The sequence below is a fragment of the Typopeltis vanoorti genome, chromosome 21 (assembly GCF_054136105.1).
Source record: "Typopeltis vanoorti isolate ZY-2024b chromosome 21, IOZ_Tvanoo_1.0, whole genome shotgun sequence".
NCBI classification, from domain to species: domain Eukaryota; kingdom Metazoa; phylum Arthropoda; class Arachnida; order Uropygi; family Thelyphonidae; genus Typopeltis; species Typopeltis vanoorti.
The window spans coordinates 20,317,245-20,343,611 of NC_143569.1; the positions used below are offsets into that span (position 1 = coordinate 20,317,245).

Here is a 26,367-nt window from a genome sequence, read left to right on the forward strand (position 1 = left end):
GAGAGAGTTGGGAGACACCTATGCCAGAAGTGGCTATAAAAAGGGTTAAAAGAAGAAGAAATAATCAAGATGATGTGGAGAGCTAGCAGGATGATTTAAATAGGCTGTCAACATGGGCAAAAGCTAATGGGTGTCAGTTTAATCTGGAGAAATGTAAAGTTATGCATTTTGGTATATGTAGATTACAAGCTGTGTATCACATTGATGAACTCTACTCCAGGAAGATATTGAAAGTTTATTTTTCACTTGGTTAGACTATAATAAATTTAGTTTAATCCTTTATCCAAGTGTGAGCAAACAAAGTTTGCACCTGAAAGTATCTTCAGGACTGGGGTAAGGTGGTAGAACACCAAGCAACTCATTGCAAAGGTGGAGCAAACTCACAACACTCCTATCTCAGTATCCCCCATAATGCAAAACACATCTCCTTGCAGATATGTATAATGTTATGCATTAACGGAAGGGCCACTACCCAGACTAGTTTTGACCTTTATTGAGGTCTCCTCAGTGGGAGCCAGGCCCCAGTGGAGATACCAGGCAGAAGCATTTACAAGGTCATCTCTACCTATAGGAGTTGCCAAACGGTGTGCCACCTTTTTACTAAATTACCCTGGATGTAGAGAAAGATGTTGAAAGTTTATTTTTCATTTGGTTAGACTATAATAAATTTAGTTTAATCCTTTATCTAAGTGTGAGCAAACAAAGTTTGCACCTGAAAGTATCTTCAGGACATGCTCCAAGCACTGTTCAGAGATTTTCTTGCAAGTGCGTTTTTGATCTGCTGTGAGCTGATGAAGGCTGGTATGGCCACGTTTAAACTCAGCAGCCTATTTCTTAATTGTCGAAAACGAAGGAGAAGAATGCTCATAAACTTTTATGAACTTTCGAGCTCAGGCCTGGCTTCCACTGAGGAGACCTCAATAAAGCTCGAAACTAGTCTGGGTAATGGCCCTCCCCTTAATGCATAACATTATGCATATCCGCAAGATGTGTTTTGCATTATGGGAGATACTGAGATAGGAGTGTTGTGAGCTTGCTCCACCTTTGCAACGAGTTGCCTGGTGTTGTACCACCTTGCTCCAGTCCTGAAGATACTTTCAGGCACAAACTTTTTTTGCTCACACTTGGATAAAGGATTAAACTAAATTTATTATTGTACTCCAGGAAATAATTGAAGCTAGAGATTTAGGGTTGGGGTGGTAGATAGACGGATAGTTAAAATTTAGAGGATATGTTGCTAAGGTAACCTCAAAAGTTTACTTGGCTATTGAAGAACACATGAACTTGACACTCTGGATTAGTATTCTCAAGTCTGGTCTCTTGGGGATGAGGAAGTGTTGGAGAAGATTCAGAGGTGAGTGACCTCTGAAGATAGTGAATGATTTGTGGAATGTTTCCGATGAAGATAGTATTGATGGTTATTTATGACAATTTTTCACGGTATTAACAACATCACACAATTTATCAAAGAGATGTTTTATTAACTTATATTTCGCTGATTTTCAACTCAGCATCATCAGAGCACAGCACACTTGTACACGTGACAGTGAGTGAGTGAAACAATAAAATTGCAAAGGACAAAAGATCTAAACTCCTATTTTTGGCACCCTCTAACAAAAAAAAAAAAAAAACAGCTATGCAGGAGTTTTTTAGGATAACCGTCTCCCAAATTTTTGGCAAATTAATGTAACCATATTTGTTGAGGTTGGGAGAATTCTTCAAAGCCATTGCTGACTCAAAAAATAATCTTTGAGATCTATAACGACTTCTAAATAGCACATTCGTTTTCCCTCCATCTAATCCTGTATGAAGGAGTGTCCAAAGCATGGTCTGCCCATCCCGACTTGCCATAGTAATAGAAGCAAATGTATCTTTCATGTTCTTCCAGGTGGATGTTAACTGATCTTCCTGTTTGCCCATAATAGGCCAAGTCACAGTCATAAGGAACTTCGTACACTCCTGGGTGTGTTAAAGGGTGAAGTTTATCCTTAGGCGAGCAGAGCAGAGTTGCCAGCTTGACATGACGTTTGAAAGTGGTGCGAAGGCCATGTTTCATCAATACTTTGGCTATCTTTTCTGATGTACCTCTGATATAGGGAATGGAAATGGTCATATTGTATTCTTGTGTAATAAGAGAGGGCAGATTAATGGGCCTATGTAGTATTTTATCTTTTTTATTTATTTTGTATTTTATCTATTTTCTAAGAATGCCATACGTTCTTAGCTGTTGGCTAAGAACGTATGGCACAGATATTGGAGTTCTGTGGTCAGAGCTGTATCATTAGAACAAATGGCTCTAAGTGTTTTTCAAATGCCATACTGTTGGACTGGATGATGATGTGATTGTTTATGTAGGTATCTTCCTGTGTGTGTAGTCTTTCTGTAAATAGAAAAAGATAGTGATCCATCTGAAAGGTGGGTGACTAATGTGTCAAGAAATGGTAAACCGTTGTTTGATTCTTTTTCTACTGTGAAGTGGACTTTGAGGTGTTGGCTATTTAGGTAGGTGACAAATGCATCCAAAGTGTTTTGTCCATGGGGCCAGTTGGCAAACACATCATCTATAGCGTAACTACACTTGTGGCTTGTATGTGGCTTTTGTAAGTACTTTGTTTTCAAAGTGTTTCATGTAAACATTTTCTAAAGGGGGGAGAGGGGGGGGAACCCATAGCAGTACCATTAATCTGTTTGTAGAATTCACCTCCCCATGTAAAGTAACCTGCATTCATGGTAAATTTAAATAATTCAAAAATATCAGGGGGAAATTTAGACTTGTTTAAATCAAGAGTGTCTAAGTGGTACATTGGTAAATAAAGAGGTGACATCAAAAAACTAACCATTATGTCTGAATTTTTTAGGATAAGATTTTTAACCAGTGTTTTGAAATGGACTGAATTTTTTACAAAAGTAGAGGAGTTGCCAGTAAGGGGGGGGGCAAGCGACTTGGCTAAATGCCGGGCCAGTGTATATGTGGGACTATCTATGCTATCGACTATGGGGCATAGGGGGATATTAGTTTTGTGGATTTTTGGTAATCCATAAACACGGGGTGGTTTAACACGAATTGGTTTTATTTTCCTGATGATTTCTTTGGGCCACGATGTCACTTTTTTCAGTAATTTTCGGACTTTTTTCTTTTGAGACATCGTAGGGTCTCGACGTATAATTTGATACATGGAACTTCTAAACAAGGTTAAGCGTCCAAAAAGCAAAATGCCACGTAATCAAATAACTGCCCTAAAAAGTTATATAATAATAAAAATATTATTATTACGAAAGCCAATAAAGGAAATGCAACAGTTATCATGAATCAAGAAGAGTATAACAGAAAAATGCAAGATCTCCTATATGACAGTTCCATGTATCAAATTATACATTGAGACCCTACGATGTCTCAAAAGAAAAAAGGCTTAAAATTACTGAAAAAAAAGTGACATCATGGCCCAAAGAAATCATCAGGAAAATAAAACCAATTCATGTTAACCATGCTACCAGCCAAGATGTATATATACGTTCAGGTTACCATGGATACGAAGTGCATATTAAAATTGTAATGCCATTGATATTACATTGAAGTATATGATGGATACGAAGCATATGATGATGCGTATTTGATCCATAATGGCTGGTAAAGGTGGTTAAACCACCCCGTATTTATGGATTAACAAAAATCCACAAATGTAATATCCCCCTACACCCCATAGTCTATAGCATAGATAGTCCCACATATAAACTGGCCCAGGATTTAGCCAACTCATTTGCCTGTTGAAAATCAGCGAAATATAAGGAATGGTTTATAGGATTGATGCAAGAAAAATGTTTCAGCACTTGGCTGGAGGGGCCAATACAAGGAGTCATCTCTGGAGGTTGAAGAAAGGTGTGGTTAGTAGGGTGTGAGTACTAGAATTTTTGCTTGGAGAGTTGTGAATGAGTGGAATGGGTTGCCAGAGTTAGTTGTGAGTGCTTTACCTGTTGGTGTGTTCAAGGAGAGGTATAATAGATTGTGTGAATTGTTTGGGTCTCCCCCGATGCGTCTTCGGATTCCAGGAGGTGTCCGTACAATAACAATAATAACTTACTTATGTATTATAGGTGACAAATGTCTTGGATTACAGGTGATTATAGGTGTTTAATTATTGTATAAATATTGTATAAATTATAGGTGACAAATGTCTTGGACAAGGGAGATGCATATACAGTGGTATACTTATATTTTGCAAAGGCTTTTGGTGCCTTATGACTAGCTGTTAAAGAAATTGAAACAGATGGTGTTGGATGATAGAGTGGTGAGTTAGATCTGTGACTAATCCTGAAAGAGGAAAGTAACTAGTGCCATGCCAGAGGGGTCTGTAATGGGGCCATTGTTGGTCCGTTTGTAGAGGAAGAGAGTGACTAATAGAGAACTATGGTGTACTCCTACACTGGTGGGAAAATCTGAGGAGAGGAGACCATCCACTGTGACATGTAGTAAGTGAAAGTGAGGAAGTTGGTGATCCAGTTGCAAAGTCTGGAAGGCAGATCATTGGATAGCAGTTTACTTAGTAGGCTCCTGTGCTAAACCTGATGAAATGTTTTTGAAATATCAAGAGCAACCACATGAGTTTCTGTTAATTTTTCCATAGTTTGAGTCTAGAAGTGGGTGGTGAAAGCTAGGAGATCGACTCTGGAGGAATCCATTGCTGGCCACTGATTAGTTGGTAAGTTTCCAGGTGGTACAAGAGGTTATTGATGACCTTCTCTATATTTTAGAGAGAACATAAGTGAGAGAAACTTGACAGTAGTTCATTGTCTGACATTTTCACCTTTGTTTGCAATGGGCTGGCTTTAGCCCATTTTTAATTTTTTTTTCTCTTTCCATGTGGGTAGTTGCCAATTGATTAGGATAGATTGAATACAGGATAGGTACTAGTTCTGGAGCACAAATGTTTAACTCAGTAGGTGGGATACCATCAGGACATCCCGCCTACTGACCGCATCCCACCAACATTCAGGTTATTAAGAATTCTTGGGATTTCTAAAACTGAGCAGTTCTTGTTAGAGTGGGTGTTATGTAACAACCTTCCATGTAATATTGTGTCAAATGCCTTTGCAATCTCCTGTAGTATTACCCAACTTTTCTCTGACATGTATCCCTTGTGATTGGATCCACTTATGGCATACGTATTTGTGAATCTGTAGTTAGCTGATGAGTTTCAATAACTGTGAAGCCTATCCTGCTGATTGGAAGCCTGAAAAAGTCTGAAAAAGTTACATTTTTAGAGTAATATTAACAGAAACTCATGTGAAACCCTTACCCTACCCACATTCTAATGCGTATTGTATCTATATGTAATAGGCAGGCAGGATTGATATAAAAACAAGTTGATAATAATAATAACCAGAATCAGTTTGCAGAAACTGAAGTTCATTAAATACTCATTCTTTTTCTTCATTATCTGTGGAACAGACCACTTCCAGGAAGAATGTTTAAGAAACCATTTTTATTATTAATGTTATTATTTGACACCTCCAGGGAGTCCAAAGACTCATTGAGGGAGGGCACCTACTCTACAACTTTTCCCCCACCTACTGACCATAACTACACCAACGCCATCTACTGCCAACCACCATCACTACTATTTCCACAGACAATCACAAGCATCCATACCCACGGCGGGATTCAAACCCACAGCCCTTTGGCTGGAGAGCAGATACTCTAACCACTCAGCCAGCCAGGCTGGCATAGTCTACACCAGTGTTTCCCAACCTTTTTGATATTGCAGACCCCCTGTAGCGAATGTTAATTCACTGCAGCCCCCATAAAATCCAAAATGGAAATTTTTTTATATTTTACATATCATAAATATAAAGTAATAAATTACAATTTTACAACACTAAATGTGTCAATTATGACAATGCAATACTGTTATAAATGGAGATATTCGGAAGAATATGAACATATCAATTAGGCCAGGTGTGAGCAACATGATAAGATAAAGTTTAATGAAAATAAACTATCCTGCAGACCCCCTTTGAATTACTTGCGGGTCCACGGACCACAGGTTGGGAAACACTGGTCTACGCCATAGTCTACACACATTTAAATATATCACTTGTCTTCTTTCTATCTAATCCTTGAACTGCCTAATTTTTTGTAGGTTTAATATTGTTTTAAAGATGAGTAAGTTTGATGGGTTAATATCCAGTTATGTTTTTAACAGAGCTCCAACTGCTGCAAAATGCTTTGCACGATATGGTGGTCCAATAGATTCATTAGATGTAATACTCGGAGGTTTTGATGATCAGAATTATTCCAGTGCTCGTGCACTTATTATAGTGATTCCAGTAAGGAATTATAATGATCCAGAAAAGAATGAAGCTGCTATATCTTGGGAATCAGAGTAAGTGTGTATTTTTTATTCATTTTTAATTTTTCTCAGAATATTGCCAAACTTCTGTCTACAAGCTCTATATTTAATTCACACATTTTCAACAGAATCTTGTTAGAGCATAACTTAGTGAGAAACAGAATAAAGATAAGCTATTAACAAATGTACTGATAAAATATGTTATAGATAGTGTACATGAATACGGTGTTAATTAGACTAAATGTGTGAAATAATACCACTGCACAAATATGTTTCCAGATATAGAGTATGTTGTCACAGAGCTATTGGAGGCATTGGCTCATAATAGAGTGCAGGATGGAATTAATACCATAATATGATATTAATAGGCATAATATAATATTAATAGGTATAAAAAATATGTGATGTAAATTAAAGATACCAAGAAATTATATACTTGGTTTAATCCTTTATCCAAGTGTAAGCAAACAAAGTTTGCGCCTGAAGTATTTTCAGGACCGGGGCAACTCGTAAGAATCTAATGACTTCATATCACTTGCCTTAGTATTCCATAATGCAAATCCACATATCCTTGCAGTCATGTTCTATATATGAGTTTCCCCAATCCTGAAAATACTTCAGGCACAAACTTTATTTGCTTACACTTGGATAGAGGATTAAACCAAGTATTCTTGGTATCTTTAATTTATGGTATAACCAAGTGGAAAAACTTTCAACTATCTCTAATTCTGTCTGATGATCAGCATGAGTTTGTAAAAGACATGGTTTGTTCTAGTAATCTGCTTGCATTTTATAAAAATCTGACAAATGTGCTGGATAATGTGTCTCATACACATATGGTATTTTATAATTTTGCAATGATATGATAATTTTTATCATATGATATTTCTAACTTCATAATATCACTTGGATTTAAAAAAATCATATGATAAAAATGTTATATTTTTTTTTAACTTCGTAATGTCACTTGAGAGAATATTAAGAGTCAAAGCCAAATAACTGAGAAGAGGCCTCCACATTGCTTTTCAGGAATGAGGAATGTCCAATCCTCAATTTCATGTGGTGTACTCCTTTAGTAGGTATCTACTAGATACTGAACGAATGAGGATGGGCTAGCAATTTGCGACTTATCCGACCAAATTGTGCTCTCTATTGGGTTAAACGTACCATGATATGCATTTGTGGAATGGAATCTCATCAACATGATTAGATTCCATGCCAACTTGGGAGTTGCCCATTTAAACAAAGGCTTCACCGTTTTTGTCAGAGAACCGGGGCAAATAGTGAAAAGTTAGCTACTGGAACAAAAGCTCCAACACAATATCTAGAAAAAGAAGAATAAACCCAATGTCAGAAGAACAGAAAATAGGAACCATCGATATAAGTAATATTAATGGAAAGGAAATCAAACTTGCAGAAGAATTGGAAAAGTACGAATAATTGCCGTTACTGAGACAGAGAAGACAAAAATAGGTGAGATCTTACTAAATAATAAGTATAAAATGTTATATTCAGGCCACAATAATCATGGAAAGGAAGGAATAGCATTCAGCACCAAATATGAAGATAAACTTGATTGGAAGGCAGTTCGAGTGATATGGGCAGACTTCAGAATGGGGAAGTGGACAATGAAACTTATTGGTGTCTACAGTCCAAAGAAGGTTCTTCTAAGGAAGAAATGGAAGAATTCAAGTCATTAGAACATTTGACATAAAGAAAATGAAAAAAACTGATCCTTGTTGGAGATATAAACAGCAGAGTAGGAATATGATAATAATGGTAAGTATTTGCTGGACTTCTGCTCAGGACATGAATTAGTTCCTAAAACTATGTTCCAAAATAAAGATGTGTAAAAGGTGGAGAGAAGGAACAAGAAATAAGAAAAACCTCATTGACTATATCATTGTTCAGGATACAAGAGTGTACAGAAGATTTGAAAGTATAAGTGACCACTACTGAGGTCTAAGAAGGATAAAAATAGATATTTCATTGAGAAGATCAGTATGTAAGAAAGTTTTAAAGAGAATTAAAGTTGAGCAGCTTTTAAAGGTAAACTGTAAACTTGACTATAAACATTATTGAATTAAAAATGAAACAGATTGAAAACAAGAACCAAACCTTGGAGTGTCAGTGGCAAACTCTAAAGAGGACATTGATTGATTCAGCTAGGGCAGTATATGTGGTGAAATTGTCTGTAAGAATAGAAAAATAAGAATGCCATGGTGGATGCAAGAAGTTAAAGAAGCAGTCCTGGAAAACAAGAACACACACCAAAAGTTCCTAGCAAATAAATCAACAGATTCCCTACAAAATACAGAGAAGAATGTAAGAGAGCTAAGCTGTGTGTAAAAAGTAGCCAAACAAAAGTCAGGAAAAGATGACTTTGAGAATATAGAAAATAAATATCAGGAAGGTGACAAAATGTTGTGGAAACGATTGAAAAAACTGAAAATTGAGTAAAGAGAACTGTCAAAGGAATCAAAGATGACCTGAAAACTGAAGATAAGGGTTTCTTAGATGTCTGGAGTACTTACTTTGAAAGACTGTTAAATTAAACAAGTACTGACAGAACTATAATAGAAAATTTTCAAGAGGAATGCAAAGAGGAGTACATATCAATACTTGAGGTAGAAAAAGCCATCAGAAACTTAAAATGTGAAAATATTACTGGATTCTGATATTCAACCAGAAATGCCGAAGTATGGAGGTTTAAAAGTTTTGCAGTGGCTACACTGCATAATTCAGAAGGTCAGATTCCAGATGATTAGAGTTGAGCTTTAATAGTTTCCATCTATAAAAAAAAAAAAGGAATAAAGCTGAATGTAATAATTTCAGAGGAATTTATCTACTAAGTGTTCCAGGCAAGATTCTGGAAGAGAAACAAGCCAGGTGCAGGGAAAATAGAGACTGTCAAAGATTAGATTTTCACCTTACTATAAATAATTGAGAAATCATGGGAACATGAAAAGGATCTGTACTTGGAGAGGCAAGGGAGGGGATTTCCAGGAATTTGCCTATTACACAAGACTCAAAACTGTTACCATCCCATACATTCAAGGCACATCTGAAAAGATATTTAGAGTGCATAATAAATATCACCTGTGCACCATATTTGAACCATATATCAAATTGACAACTCTTATCTGTTCACCTAAGCACATACTATCTTCTTTATCACATCTAGTAGTATATGAAGTGCCCTGTTCTTGTGATCTGGCTTACTATGGACAGATAGGTCTGTTGACATCTGCCTTAAAAGCATAAAAAAATACATTTGGCACTATCGTTATAGCAAGTTAGGTCTAGCAAACCATGCCTTGGATACCCTTCACATAGGATCAAATGGAAGAAAACAAAAGTGCTGTACAGAAGTCATTGTAAGTCAGAAAGATTGTTTTTGGAATTAGCAGCAGCTTGAAAACATATTGAACTCCAAATGTCAACAAGTATGGTTGTATCACTTTAGCAAAAAACGTTGGAGACAGTCATTTTAAGATCTAATTAAGGAAACTTATTTTCTCTCTCTCTCTCTCTCTCTCTCTCTCTCTCTCTCTCTCTATCTATCTATCTATCTATCTATCTATCTATCTATCTATCTATCAATTAATTAATTAATTGATAGCACCAATCAGGACTTTAGTTCCTTTTGTTGACTGTTACATTTTTTTTAAAATTAGTCCCACAGTTATACCAAATTGTTGTTGTTTTGTATGCTGTGACAAAGTGTTCTTGTGTTCTGAAGATGCTAGATATAATACTAGCAAAATATCAACTAATTATTATTATTATTATTATTACGGGTATCTCCGTGGAGTCAGTAGATTCATCGCAGGAGACCCAAGCTATCAAAACAATATCTATCATATCTCTTCTTGAATTCATTTATAGACGAAGAACTCACAACTGAGTCAGGCAATGCATTCCAATCATTCACCACCCTCCAGATGAAAAAGCCTCTTTCTCACACTCTTGTTAACCACACTTTTCCTTAATTTCCAGGGATAACCTCTTGTTCTTCCATCACTATCACACAGCTGAAACATTTCCCCTGCATCAATCTTATAAAAACCTTTTATAATTTAAATGTTTCTATCATATCCCCTCCTCCACCTATCAGCGAACCTCAGCAATCCACGAGCTCTCAATCTATCAATGTAGGGAGCATTTTTTACATCACTCACCAACTTAGTCACTCTCCTCTGAACCCTCTCCACAACTTCCTCATCTCCAAGGAATCCAGGTGACCAGACCTGAGCACAGTAATCCAAATGTGGAAGTATGAGTGCCTTATAAAGGGGAATAATAATCTCTTTATTTTTGGATGTTAGTGTGTTCCTCAATAACCAAGTAATCCTATGTGCAATCTTGGACACCTTAGCAATGTGTCCCCTGAACTTCATCTCCCTATCCACCAACACCCCTAACTCCCTAGCCTCATCAATCTCTTGGAGTACCATTGCATCAATGTTAGTACACAGCTGGTAATCTTTTAATCCCAAAATGCATAACTTTACGCTTTTTCACATGTAACTGATATCCATTACCTTTTACTCATTTTGCCAGCTTATTTAAATCATCCTGAAAACTCTCAATCAGCTGGATTTTTATTGTGCAACCCAACTTTACATCATCAGCAAACAACTGATTATCTCCCTTTAAACCATTTCCTATATCATTTATGTACAAATTAAACAACAATGGCCCAAGCATAGAGCCCTAAGGCACAAACCAGTGGTCACCTGCCTCATCCTGGATTCTGCTCCTCCATACACCACCTTCTGGTATCTCTCCCTGAGCCATTCTCCTATCCATATCACCAGTTTAGTATTCATCCCCATCTGCTCCAATTTGCGCAACAGTATTTCATGGGGTATCCTGTCTAAAGCCTTAGCAAAATACAGAAGTACCACTGTGTAGCCATTTCCTTTGTCCAACTCAGATGTCATTCTATTATAAAAAGATAATAAATTGCTAAGGCAGGATCGACCTTTAACAAAACTATGTTGGCCCCTATAGAGTATCATATCCAGATCCACCCATTCTTGAATTTTGTCTTTAACCAACTTTTCTAATACTTTTACCACCACTCCCGAGATGGTGATTGGTCTGTAATTAATCACCGCAGTTTTAGAGCCACCTTTATGCAAAGGAACTACTTTGCCTTCCTTCCACTCCCTAGGAACCATACCAGAGTTCAAACTTAAGTTAAATAACCAAGTAAAAGGCGTTGACAATTCCTTTGCACATTCATGCAACACCCAAGCTGATATTCCATCTAAACCTATAGCAGTGTTTGCATTTAAATTTTGCAATATAGTAAGTACCTCTGATTTCTTAACTTCAATTCTCACATTAGTTATTGCTACAGGTACAGAGATAGCCTCACTTCGGTGATAGACTTTTGAAAAGTGATCACTCAGTAACTGTACTATTACATATGAATTGGTCACCTGAATACCATCAGCACCCACTAAAGTTATCCTTCCAAAGGCATTCTTCATTTTACTTGCCACATAGCGAAAGAAATCTTTGGGATTACTCTTGATCTCCTTGGCTGAGGTCTTCTCATAATCTGATTTAGCTTTTCTTACTATGCTGGTAACCTAGCTTGAGCCTTGTACTGCTCATGGGTGTACTACTGATCACCTTTCTCCTTGTAAATTCTCAATAACATTTTCTTTTTTTTCAGATCAAGCTTAATACTACTACTCATCCATCTAACCCTACCTTGTTTGTCTTCCTGACCATGGGGACACATTCTAATATTGCCTTCCTCAGATACCTGCTGATTTTATCCCATGCACTGCTAACATCTTTCCCTTGCAATATGTTCTGCCATGGGACGGCTGTAAGCTCACTTCGAATATACCCCTTCTTAAGAGAGAAATCCACAAATTTTGCAACCTCCCAAGTCAATACCACATTATCGCTTTCACCAATTGGAGGTAATGAGGACACCTTACTTATGCCTGTATCCTCTGAACCAATGACCAGGTCCAACACTCCACACCACTTGTCCCTTCAGTTATGTGCTGTTTCAAGTAATTATCTCATAGAAGATGTATGAATCCCATTTCCTTTTTGCCACGTGATATTTCCTCCTTCCAATTGATATCACCATAATTAAAATCCTCCATAATAATCACTAACCCTGCACTCATTGCACTGATTAGCTGGTGCATGAATTCAATATCACCCCCTTGCCTATAGCAGCAACCAACTCTATATTCGGTTGCGTTGGTCACTATTTCACATCAGACCGCCTCAAATGAACTATCGTTCACATGTCTATCATCTTGATATACTACTTTCTCTGGCTGTAACTCATCAGCTATCATCAACAGCTCATCCCCTCATTCTATCTTCTCTATCCTCCCTGAAAATACTATACCCATCACATTCAATTCCGGTAACCACATCTTCTGCTGACAGCCATGTTTCACTATTCTTCCCTCTTGTTTCGAATGCTTCTTGAATTAGTATACACAAATTGCAGATTCCCTTTAGTTCTTGTACCAGCTTTAGAAATGATATACATGTCACTAATTTCAGTAGTCCCATGCTGATTTTTATCCACTATTCTGCAATTTATTCTGCGAATAAGGATTAATAAATATGCAACGCTGCTTAATTTTCTCCCTCTTACATGTATTTTCATTACACGCAATTTGCAACCTTTTCAATTTTAGTTTCCCTGTCCAATTACTTCAACTTGTTCAGAAAACAGTTGCTTCAGTCACTTAGGACTTTCCATGTTCAGATGCAACCCTTCTTTTGCATCTGTCTTTTGCCTTCAAACATCAACAAATTCCAGACATCTTTTTTTTTGCACATTCTTGCAATCATGTCATTCATTATCATTGCTCATCTACTTAACTCATAATTGTAAAAATGAGGCAGCACACATACTATCCTCCCTTTGACACTTTTCTTCTTCATGATATCTAACAATGTTAATACTATTGGTCACATTCTTAAATCTTTTGCTACCCGATTTATACTAACGCTCAGGTCATTTGTACCGATCATAACTATCATATTTTCTGCATCATGCCCTCTCTTTATTGCTAAAGCCACTATCTCTATTGTTCCACCAGCCAGGCATTCCACTATCCATACCCTTAATCATGGAATCACTATATATTGTACCACTCATAACTTCATTCAAGTCCAAACAAGCGTCACTCACGGCCTCATTTTCTACGCTATTCAGCATGACTCTCCCAGTTTCATTACTCAACACTCTTTTACTTACTCCCTCATCTCACAACATCTCGTTTCTTCTTGACCTCTTGTGCTTTCATTTTGTTGACTCCCAATCACTCCCATACTATTCATTATTTCACCAAAGACTCTTCCATACTTAATCCTGTTCTAGTTACTTCAGCTAAAGTAATCTCCATAGTCCTAATTTCTCTATTCAGCACATTTAACTCAATTTTAATTTCCAGAACCTCCTTACTGAGCACTTCCAATTCCTCTTGCAAACGATGAAGGTCACTTTTCATTTTCATGAACTCCTGCCGAAGTTCTTCTGCTACAGTCCCGGCATCTGCTTCCATTCCTAATCGCCCCAGCCTATCCAGGCACTTCTCACATACGTCGACATTTTCATTCTTCTCATTTAGCCAAACAGTCCACAGATCCTTCGCATTCTTCGGCGCGTACATATAGCAGTTTCAAACAATGCATCCATTGCGAAAAATCCAATGCAGAGCCAGACTTTCGTATAGAAGTCCTCCGAGCCGCTGATGCATGTCTCTTGTTGGGTGCCATCTTTAGATGCTGAAGTAGTGAAACTGACAGCAGTGACAACACAATATATACAACAGAGTTTCAAACAGTAATACCACTGAAGGACACTTGTATCCAACTGAAGCACAACTGCAGCAAAATTTGAGACAAAAAGCCACACTTTAATTTAAAAATATGTTTATTAGCATAACTCAACACAATCGCCACATTCACTCCATAATAAATATTTATTTTCTTATCATTCCGTGTTGTGAATCAATACTGTTAAATAACTAGCAAGTAGATATGACAACTTTGGATTGCTTGCAAGTAGTAGATTAATTTGGAGGAAAATTGCTGATAGGAGATTAATAATAATGTTAACTTAATCATCTAGTGCTGTCATGGTATCCTGAACATCCCTTGAGGATACATATCATGAAATTGATGATGGCGATGAATGTCACTTGGAAGACTGCTGTATGGAAAATTGGTGTACAGAATAGGATGAGATGGATGCTAAAATATCATACAATGTTCCTTTTACTAAACCATACTGAGAATCTTGTTTGTTCTGGAGCTTATCTCTCACCAACATCACTAACACCTTCAACAACAACAACAAATTCAGATACACAAATTGGTCTGTAATTTTAAGCCTTCATCTTCTGATTCTCTTCATGACATGGAATAATTTGACTCTTCTTCCACTCCCTTGGGACTCATTATAGTTATTACTAAATAAGTATGTCAACCACTAACCTCATCAGGAAATTTCCTTGTAACATGTGCAATTTGTGATTGAATCCTATTGCTTTAGTAACATCATGTTTATTTCATTCCTCACGTGACTGCTTCTTAATCATTAACAGTCCCTCCCTCCTTCTTCACTCAAGTCTGTGTGATATCACACTTATGAAGGCAAAATAATTTGATAAATTGTTTATTAAATATTTCATCTGTATTCTGTGCAGTGGTTATCAGTTTGTATTTTCATGAATTAATATCATTGTTACATAATGGTTCTTTCTACCATTTAAATATTGAAAGAATTTTATGGGATTTTCTTAGCCAGATTGGCTAATTGCTGCTTGTACTTAACTTTGCTTTCTTACCAACTACCATATTTGCCGGCATATAAGACGCACCCCCTTTTTTTGTACACATTTTTTAGGAAAAAAAAAACAAAAAATATTTTATCACTGAAAGTTATAAAATGAATTTACAGTATTTCAGATATAAAGTAATAAGTAGGTCTACTTTTAATAAATACCTAATCTAACTAGGAAAGAGTACCCCCCTTTTAATCTTCTTCATCAAAACCCAGAAATTCATCTTCAGAGCTAAATAAGAGACACTTTAAACTGCTTCTAATTAAGAATCTGAGTCCTCATACAACAAATGCCTAGGTATGATTGTGGTGAAATGAGGTGGAGAGCAAGGATTATGAATGATATTCTGGCTGAAATGAGTGAGGAGATGAGAGTACAGTTTGTTAATGTGTGGAATGAGTTTGAGGGACGAAGTGAGGGAGCGATGGATAGCATTTGAGTGGTTATGGTGTGAGTCGCTTGGAGAGACTGCTGCTGGAAGGCAGAGAAGTGAATTGAGAGAATGAATCAGATCGAGAGGGGAGTGATGTGGAAGAGCAGGAGAGTAAGAAATTACAGATTGAAGAAGTGGATATGAATGGGGAAGTGAGTGGTATGAGTATAGAAAATGAGAGAATGGGTGTGCAAGAGGAGCAGGGAAACGGGGAGGCTCAAGGTGGACAGGGTACACAGTGTGAGAAAGGTGGATGCTTCAAGAGGAGGTGAGAGCATGTGTAGGCAGGAAAGAAATGGGATCACCAGGGATCAAGAGGAAACAGATGGAATTGCAAAGGGTTCTAAAATGAAGAAGCAAAAAGGGAAATGGCCCCAGTCCAGAATGGAAAGATCACATCGAGTGAGTAGTATCAGTGGAACTAGCTGTAGATCCAGAAATGAGCTGTTATTTTTTTTACCAATGCTAGAAGTATAAGAAACAAGGTGGATGAAATGGTTGCACTAATTGCGTCTGTTCACCCAAAGATTGTTGGAATAAGTGAGACACGGTTAGATGAGGATGACATCCTGACAGGAATAGAGATGGAAGGGTATGATATGTTTCGTGAGGATAGAAGGGGTAAAAAGAGGGGGAGTGCTATTGATGATAGAGAAAGAGTTATGTCCATACAAGGTAGAGATGCAAGAGGGAAATAGGGCCAGTGGTTTTGAGGCAGTATGGTGTGAGATAGAGGTGAATAGAATCAAATACTTGGTGGGATGTTGTTATAGACCTGGTAATGTGGATGGTGGTGATAGTGAAATGTATAGTCAAATAAGCCAAGCAAATAAGAAAAGGGTGATCATTATGGGTGATTTTAATTAGCAATATAGACTGGAATGAAGAGATAGCAACTGGAAGTAAAGAAAATGAGTTTCTTGAGTTTTTGAGGGATAACTACCTCAGAGAGTATGTAACAGAGGTCACACATGGATTAAGGATCTTGGATTTGGTCATCTCATCAGAGGATGAAATTATAAATGAGGTGTCACATCATCCACCAATTGGGGAAAGTGACCATGAGGTGATTACCTGGGTGGTTGCCAGCAGTGCAAGGACCCCTGTGAAAAAAGGGTATATGTGGAACTACAAGGGGCGGGGGGTGATTATGAAGAGCTCAAGAGACAGCTTGCAGGTGTGGCATGGAATGACCAGTTAACTGGAAAAGAGATCAATGCAGCTTGGGAGATTTTCAAAAACTATCTAGTAGATGCAATGTCTAAATGTATTCCAAGGGTGAGAAGGTTAAATAAGGTAGTTGTGAGATTGATGAATAAAGAGATTAAGCATGCGATACAGAGAAAAAGGGCATTGTGGAGGCAGCATAAGAGAAGTGGAAGTAACCAATTTCATGAGGTCTACAAAGACCAGGCAAGGAGGGTGACTTGGTTGGTGAGAGTAGCTAAAGAGAGGTATGAACAGCAGTTAGCTAATGAAGCCAAAAAGAATCCTAGGGAGTTCTTTCGATATGTAGCCAGCAAAAGAAAGAATGATTATGGAAGGATGACATTGATTAGAGGAAATGGTATAAAGACAGCTGTTGCAGAATGTGTGGTGGAGATACTTAATGATACTTCCACTATCATAAAGGTCTTTCAATCTTGTGAATGTGACTTCATGGAGAGATTGAAAGCAGTTGATGATGGGGAGGAGAGACTGACTGTAAGTGAGCAAGAGGTGTATGAGGAGTTGAGTAAACTAGATGTAAATAAGGCTGTGGGACTGGATAATATATCACCACGTATTCTGAAGGAATGTGCCAGAGAGTTGACACCTGCCTTGACATGTTTTATTTAATACGAGTCTTGCACTTGGTCAAGTACCTAAAGAGTGGAAGGAGGGCAAGATTGTGCCACTTCATAAAGGAGGATCGAACAATCTTGCCCTCCTTCCACTATCAAACTATAGGCCTATCTCTGTGTCAGATGTTGTGGTTAAGTTGTTGGAGAAGCTTGTGAGAACTAGGATCCAGAGTTGGGTTGACAACAATGGTATAATCTTTGATGGACAGCATGGATTTGCTAAAGGAAGGTCATGTTTTAGTAATCTACTTACTTATTACAATAAAGTGACTGCTTCCTTGGACAGAGGAGAAGGATACACAGTAATATACTTGGATTTTGCAAAAGCTTTTGATAGAGTACCTCATGATAAGTTGACAGTCAAACTAGAGCAGATGGGGTTGAATATTAGATTAGTGCATTATTATTTTTTTTTTTATTGTGAACATAACAATCGTATATACAGGATTAACCGGTTTTTGGTTCTCTGCAGTCAGACAGAGAGGTTACATGCTCATACTCTTGTTGAGATATGTTACATCGAAGTCACTTATAAGGCTAATTACATTTTTTTTTTTTTAAATAAATTAAAGGCATTAAGAGTTATTTTAACATGATACTGTATAAGAACATAAATGTGGAAGAACATAGAAGTTACTATTGCACTATATTATCTATTAACATGAGAGTGCCAGCTGATTAATTTGCGCACTGTTAAGCACAACAATCCTTCTTTCTTCCCCCTTTCTTTGGGGGGGGGGGTAAAGGTGTCACTTCTATGCTGGAAAGTGGATTATAATGCAGTCGCCCTGCTCAGCCAGGAGTTGATTCCGTGGATTCCATTCTTGGTGGAAAAGATCTAAGGTGTTGTTTTGCCTATGGTGGTGATGCTCGTGTAGGATCCGACTTCTCACCTTTTGTTGGAAGGCTGCAGTGAGTTGGTCAGTTGCCTCTCTCTGTGAAGTTGCTGTGCTGTCTGGTCTTGTATGTCTGAGGTAGAAATTGTATATTACCGCTTTTGCAGTGATGAAAAGGTAATTGCAGAATGAATGGTTATTTGACTCCACATGGACAAGATTGAAATATTCCTCTTCTGTATGAAGATTACCACAGGTAAGAGCTGCCGTTTCCTGAGTCAAACTGATTAATTTAGTGTTGACTGGGCATTCCAAGTAGATATGCCGGACCGTTCCTAATTGGTAGCATTAGAGGCAGTTATCTGAGACGTTTGAGTTAAATTTTCGTAATATAGTAGGAGTAGGTAATATATTATGTCACATTCTCTACTGAATATCTGCGTCAGGTTTGATGGCTCTTGTGCGATATGGTAGATCCCATTGAAATAGTGTTTGATCAGATGATGCAGGATTTTCCAACAAAGTGCTTTGGTTCGACTGTTGTGTTAGTGTGCTGTAGATCTTGTCGGTGTTGCTGGGTGTAAGTTTCTCCCATGAGTTATTGGTTTTTATCAGAAAGATAGGCGCCAAAACTTCTGAGTTTGGAGGGCTAAGCCCCACTTCTGTTATGCTATCAGGCATAGCGGCTTGAAAAGCGGCCTTTACGGTGTCTATCTGCTCAGACTCATTCCCATATTCCAGGTTTTCGAGCGAATTTGGAAAGCGCCAGGTGAGGCTTGGAGAAAGAATGTCACCCAAGATCCTCACGTTTCGCCAGCTCCATGGAGGAAAGAAAATTCTTTCTGAGTGATCGGGCTTCTTACCATCGTGTTGTGAAAGATGGGTTCCATGAGGATTTCAGGTAGGGATGCTGTCTTCACTGTGTGTTTAGCTTCTTCCATCGTCGAAGGGTGTCTTTGTAGAAGTTTGTTAAATTTACAGGCACTTGAGCTGTTGTCATTCTTAAGGTGGTGGAGAGAGAGAGACCTCTAGTGGCAGAAGTGAAAATATACTCAGTGGTGCATTTGTGTGATATTTCCTGTTGTAGGGCATTAATGAGAAATCGAGCGCAGAACGTTGTTATCCTGTTGTCAATGCAGACCAAATTTTGTCCTCCATCTTTGAGAGAAGTACATAGCTTGGAGTAGGAAAGCCAGTTTGTTTTATTCCATATGAATCGATATATGGTTGACTTTATTTGTTTGATGAATTGCACTGGTGGCGTAAGAATCTTTAGTGTATGCCAAAGGACACTGGTGGCTATTTGGTTAACGATTATTGTTCTCCCTCTTGTGGAGGCAGAGGCTCGTATTGCTGCCCACTTTCCTAGAACTTGCTTGAAACGCTTGTTTAGTGTTTCCCAGTTCTTATCCACATAAGAGGGTGTGTTTCCTAGGTAAATCCCCAGGTATTTGTTTTCCTCTGTGGACCAGGTACCAGACATTGTGGAATCGGTTCGGTTTTTCCATTTGCCACACCACAGTCCTATGGTTTTATGTGTGTTTAGTTTGGCTCCTGAGGCTGCCTGATATTGTTGGTATGCCATTTGTATGTTATGAAAATCCTCTTCTTTGCGGGCTATGATTGTAACATCATCAGCATATGCTGTCAGGGTTATGGTTTGGTAAGGAAGTTTAGGGCGGCATGCTCTGAGCAGCATGCTGAGTCTACACAAAAAGGGTTCGATGGCAATTGTGTAAAAAGGACCGGAGAGTGGACAGCCTTGTTTAATACCTCTGCTGTATGGTGCAGTTATAGTAAGCCTGTTGTTTATTTTCATGCAAAACTGTGCCTTGGCATACAACATTTTAATAGAGTGAATGATGCCTGAGCCAAAGCCAAATGCTTTCAAGCAGTTGAAGAGGTAAAGGTGTTCAACGCGGTCGAAAGCTTTTTCTTGGTCTAGTGTTACAAGACCCATTGTTTCACTGTTGTTGTTCGCTATGCTTATGAGATCCCTTATGAGGTGTAAGTTTTCATGACTAGATCTTCCAGGGATGGAATAGCTCTGATGCCTATTTATTATTTCGCTCAGAGCGGGTTTAAGTTTGTTGGCAATGGCTTTGGATATAATTTTGCAGTCGGTGTTTGTGATAGAGATGGGTCTCCAGTTTCCTAGTTTCGTCACGTCTCCTTTCTTTGGAATGAGTTTAATAACTGATGTTGTCATTTTGAGTGGAAAGCCATTGGTATTTGCTTCGACAAATACTCTGTAGAGGATAGGTCCAAGCTGTTCCCAGAAGGACTGATAAAATTCAGTGGTGAGCCTGTCTATGCCAGGAGATTTATCTTTAGGTAAGGAGGTGCAGGCAGTTTTCAGATCGTGTAACGTGATGGGGAGTTCTGTGTTACTCCTTGTTGTTGGTGAGAGTCTTTTCACATCGGAGAGAATTATATTCGTGGCCTCCATAGATGTTGGGTTGGCTTGGTACAAATTTTTGTAGTACTGCAAGGTATATAAGAGGATTTCGTCATGATTTTCTATGTTGTTTCCATTATCTGTTTTAATAGCAGATATAGTGGTGCACTCTTGTTGGCGTTTTTCTAGTGAAAAGAAATACTTTGTAGGGGCATCTGCGAAGTTAATATGTTTGCGTCGTGCTCTTATTAGTGCTCCTCTTGCAGAGTGCTCTAGATGTGAGCGTATGGTGGCTTCTAGGGACTGGTATTCCTCAGATTCTGGATAATGCAGTTGCTGTTGTTGTTGCAAATTTTTAAGGGCTGAATGCTTATTCAAATTTCTTTGGTGACTATATTTTTGGGTGAATACCTTAACTTTGGATTTAAAAAGTGACCACCACTCGGAAATTGATTGTGAAGTAGGTATATCTCTGATGAGAGTTTCGATATAGATTTTAGAGGTTCTGAGATATTCTGTATCCTTTAGTAGGCTGTTGTTAAATATCCAGTATGCTCCTCCTTTGTATCTGGTGTGTCCAGGAAAGTAAATGTTAAGAAGGATGGAATCATGGTCTGATGCATGAGACAGATGGAATGTGACTCTCCTGATGTAGGGTATTGTGTGCATCGATGTGTAGTATCTGTCGAGCCGTGCCTGGTATAGGACACTGGTAGGACCACCTCTGGCTCTCCAGGAGAACATTTTCTCATGTGGGTGCAAGTGTCTGAAGGTGTCAGTCAGCTCGAAGTCATTTATTACATCCTGGAGAAGCTGAGTTAGTGAGTGTCGATGTTCTTGGCATTGCTGTCTGTCCATTGCAGGATCCAGAGTGCAGTTGAAATCCCCTGCCAGTATGATGTGGTCATTGACCTTGCTGAGGTGGTTTCGCACAAACTCCAGTACCTGCACTGGAAGCTGGTCATTTTGTGGGATGTATATGTTAATGATATATATTTTCTTTCCTGTTTGAGTTGTAATGAGTGCATATATTGCACACCCAGGAAAGGTATCGATTATTTCTACTTTTAGAGTGCTATTTTGGTGAATTCCAATGCTGACTCCAGATCCATGAAGTTGTATGGCAGGACAGTGGTGCATGGTATAAGGCCAGTTCTTCCAGTGTTGATATGAAGCTTTGCTGTTGCAATGGAAGTTTGTTTCCTGCAGCATAACTATTTCTGTCCGGTGGGCAAGGATATGCTGCAGGACCAGCCTGTTTCACAGTGGTGTGGCACATCCTCTAGCGTTTAGTGAGAGAAGGTTTATTGAGGTGCTCATTATTTTTATGGTTTAGTTTTATTTGGTGCGGTAATCCTCACATCCTTTACGGGTAGTTATGCTGCCGCTGGGATTCAAGCCCGTTTATCAGGTAGTATATCCTTTTCCTGAGATTGGTGGTTTTTCTCCCTCTTTTTCCTGCCAGAATAGTTCTTAATTCTTCCAGCTGGGTGATAAGGCCACTGATGTCAGCAGTGTAGTCATAGGCTGTCAGCAGTTTTTGTGAAGAGCCTCGAACTTTTTTAAGAAAGCTCTGAAGCTGCTCACTTGTAAGTGGGCCTTCAGTGTGAGGAAGACCTACATTTCCAGTTTCCTCTTCATCATCTGAGGACTCAAGAAGCTCGATCTCTTCATCCCCCCCTCTACAGGCTGTTGGGAGGATTCCAGAATGCTTGGAGGCAAAGGTTCCCTGCTGCAGCTGCACTGGTTTGTCTTTGGCTTTTTTTCCGTTTTTGTTTCTTGCTCCTCTTCATTATTTGTATCTTTATCAGAGTTAGTTAGTTGTCTGTGTTCAGTTTCCTTTTCTCTAGGATTGCTTTTAATCGATGTTGGTGGAGGTTCTTTCAAAAGTTGGGTTTCTTTAGTGCTACAACTTGATTTTGTCTCCTCGGTACTGGACTGAAAGCTGTTTCCTTGAGATCTTTGTTGTTTGTTAGGGAAGCTCTGTTTTTTGGGGTTGGCTGCTTGCTGCTTCTGATTCTCTGATCCACTAGGGTTGGTAGTATTGTTAACCGGTTTCTCATTTCTGGGTATATACGGGCATAACTTCCTTACATGGCCTTCTTCGTGGCAGTAAAAGCACTGAGCAGCAACAGTAATATAAAAGGTGCAGGGTACTCCGTCTATTTCTGTGTTGATTATTTTGGGTATGGAGCCAATTGTATTGTCGCCAAAGTGCATTAGAGCCTGTCTTCTAAAGCTCTTGATGTGAGCGAATTCAGGCCTAGTTGTAGAGGCACGTAGCGTTCGGATTTTACCTGTCACTGCGCCGTATTTTGAGAGTAATCCACGAAGCATTTCATGGCTTGTTTCCGGTGGGACATTTGACACTGTTACTTTTGTGGGAGCAATTGCGATTGGTGAGACATTCACGTCGCATGCTCCGATGTCAATTACCTTTTCAATTAATGTCTCAGACCAAGATGCGTTGTTAAAGTACATTTGTACGGTTCCGGCAACTCTTGAAATGTGAGTTATATTTTTTGGGGGAACATGTTGAGCTACTGCGTCTAGATACTTTTCTAATGGGGTATTTTCGATTGCGAAAATTACAATTCCGTTATCTCGGGAAAAGCGGTTGGCTGGGTGAACGTTTGTACGCGCGGTGGTCGTTGTTGCAGTAGTATTAATTCGCACGGAAGTATTAGCTACAATGTTAGCATAGGAGACAGAGAGTACTGACCTTTGTCCGGGGGGCTGAGACTGATGTCTTTTCCTTCTCTGGGGCTGTGGCTGGCGTCTTTTCCTTGATCGGAATTCTGCGACCTTTCACCGATTCCTGCTGAGCTCGGGCGTGGACCGGCTGCTGCTAGTGGTGATATGCTGTGGTTTATACTGGCCATTGCTTCGGGCGAATAAGGGGAAACGCAAGCTATCACAAATTCCCGGTACTCGAAGGCATACCGTTGTAACAATAAGCACACGAACAAAGAATCTTTTTAAAATTTAAAATTTAATATAACTTTTCCTAGCTTCACAAATTTAGAAAACTAATTTTTTAACATGATAGATTAGGTGCTTACGATTATGTAGGTATAAATCTTGAAGTTGATTGACGTATTCGACCGCACAAAATACAACTTTAGGCAAGAGCGGCCTTGGACACGTCTGCACACTTCAGCGTCGCAATCAATCGAAGTGCATTAGATTGGAGACTGGCTATCTGATAGGTATCAACAAGTTGTATATGGGGGTGCAATATCCATTAAAAGGAAAGTCACTAGTGGAAAGCCTCAGGGTTTTGTTTTAGGGCAATTACTGTTTAACTTGTATATTAATGATATTGGTGAAGATTTGGATGGAGATATTAAGTTGTTTGCAGATGATGCAAAGTTGGGACGAACCATAAAGATTAGTGAAGATGTTGTGGCCTTGCAAGAAGTCTTGAATAAATTGAGTGATTGGGCACAGAAATGGGGATGTGAGTTCAAAGTTGTAAAATGTAAGGTTTTAAAATTTGGAAAACAAAGATGGGATGCAGAATTTATGCTTGGTGAGAATATATTGTTAGAGGTAGAGGAAATAAGAGATCTGGGGGTGATAGTGGAGAAGAATCTAAAATTTAGGGGACACATCGCCAATGTGAAGACAACACAAAGACTTCTGGGAATGATGCGGAGGACACTGACGTGTAGAAGTAGGGAGATTCTTGTTCCATTGTATAAGGCTTTGATTAGGCCACACATTCACTATTGTTCCCAGATTTGGTCACCGGGTTTTCAGAAGGATGAAGAGATGTTGGAAATGGTTCAAAGGAGACTGACTAAGTTAGTTTCTGACCTCTGGAATGTTGAGTATGAGGAAAGATTGAGAAGATTGAGAAGAGAGGGCTCTAGGCCAGCCAGTCCATTTCTAGAATGTTATTGTCCACCAACCATTCCCTCACAGACCTTGCTTTATTGCAGGTAGCATTGTCATGCTGATACAGACAACAGTTATCACCGAATTGGTCTTCTGCCATAGACAGTACACAAGGGGTCAAAATGTCCTTGTACCCTTCCGCATTTAGATTTCCGTGTGGTGTTAACAAGAGGGCCAAGTCTATTCCATGAAAAACACCCCACATTGTAACACCACCTCCTCCAAATTTCACTGTTGGCACTACACACACACACACACACACACACACACACACACACACACACACACACACACACGCGCGCTAGCAGGAATCATTCTCCAGGCATTCACTACACCCAGACCCTCCCATCGAACTGCCATATGGTGAAGCGTGATTCATCACTGCCAGTCACACATTTCCAGTTGTCTACTGTCCAGTGGCATTTCTCTTTACACCACTGCAGGTGGTGCTTAGCATTCACAGGAGAAATGTTTGGTTTATGGGCAGCTGCTCGACCATGGATCCCTATTCTTCTTAACTCTCGATGCACAGTCATGGCGCTGGCTGGACAGTTAGTAGCACTGCGGAACTCCTGGGTGATTGTTTCACTCGATGCCTGGCAATTTCCATGAACCACCTTCTTCAATGCTCTATGGTTCCTGTCTGTCATTAAATGCAGCCTACCAGACCATGGTTTTGTTGTGATTGTGCCTTCATATTTCCACTTCACAATCATGTCACTAACTGTTGACTTGTCCAACTTGAGGAGGGGTTGAAATGTCTCTGACAGATTTTTTATTGATGTGGCAACTAATAACTAGTCCACGTTCAAAGTCACTAAGCTCCCTTGACCTACCCATTCTACTCGTACTTCTTATCACGAGAAGTATGAGCTGTGTGTTATCACAGCTCTATGCCTCCTTTTATACTGGTAAGTCAAGTCTTAGTGACATCTAGACATCAGTTTACGAATTACAGAGGGGTGTCCGGATGCATTTGATCAGTTAGTGTATGTCTCAATCATATTATCCCTCTACCTCTTCCCTAGACTTTGTATATGCTATTCCCTTTATTCTTTATGCATAATATTCTGTAAGACTAACACCACTTTAGTTATCCATCTCTGGATCCTTTTCAGCATATCTGCATTACCCTAAAAACTACTCGATCAAATCTGCAAAAAGTAATCTATTACTGATTTGAAAGGCCTTATATGATGTAGTATAACTTTTCTGTTCATATACAATATATCACAGTGCTCTGCATCATTGCCATAATGAATTGTAGCAATGATTAGGTATCTCATTAAGATTGGTCAGTTCAAATTCTCCTGTAAAGCCATAGTTCATCTGCTCTTCACAGTTTTCCCCAAATTTTAATGATCAGCAAATGTGCATTTCTCCATTTAAGCATCATTGAATGTTATTAACATATATTTAACAGTAACAGCCTCAAAACAGACCTCTACAACATACTAATAATGCCTTTTCTCTACCAGAATGCATTTCCAGGACTTCTCTTCTCCTGATGGACTAACTGCTGCTAGTACTGATTTCCTTACTGAGTCATTTTTTTAGTCTGCTCTTTATACTTCTCATGTAATGTATTGTTATCTGGCACCTTATGCAGACTCTATAATTTCTTTTTTTTTCCCCAATGGGATCTTTACTTTCTCCTTTCATCCATATTATGCCTACTTTATTAAGATGCTGACCTTTGGAATACATTCAGGCACTGTTGTTGATAAATAGTTTTTGACCAGTTTTCAAGCATGCCATCTCCT

General features: G+C 38.8%; 1 protein-coding gene across 5 annotated transcripts in view; it reads left to right on the forward strand.

The window, feature by feature from the left end:
• Positions 1-26,367, forward strand: part of LOC150094664 (NPC intracellular cholesterol transporter 1-like) — a 672,338-nt gene that overhangs the window by 257,595 nt on the left and 388,376 nt on the right. For all 5 annotated transcript variants that reach the window (XM_090411086.1, XM_090411087.1, XM_090411088.1 and 2 more), the window contains exon 9: positions 6,201-6,380. In XM_090411086.1, the coding sequence (XP_090267212.1) occupies positions 6,201-6,380 (180 nt within the window). The remainder of the gene's footprint in view (positions 1-6,200; positions 6,381-26,367) is intronic.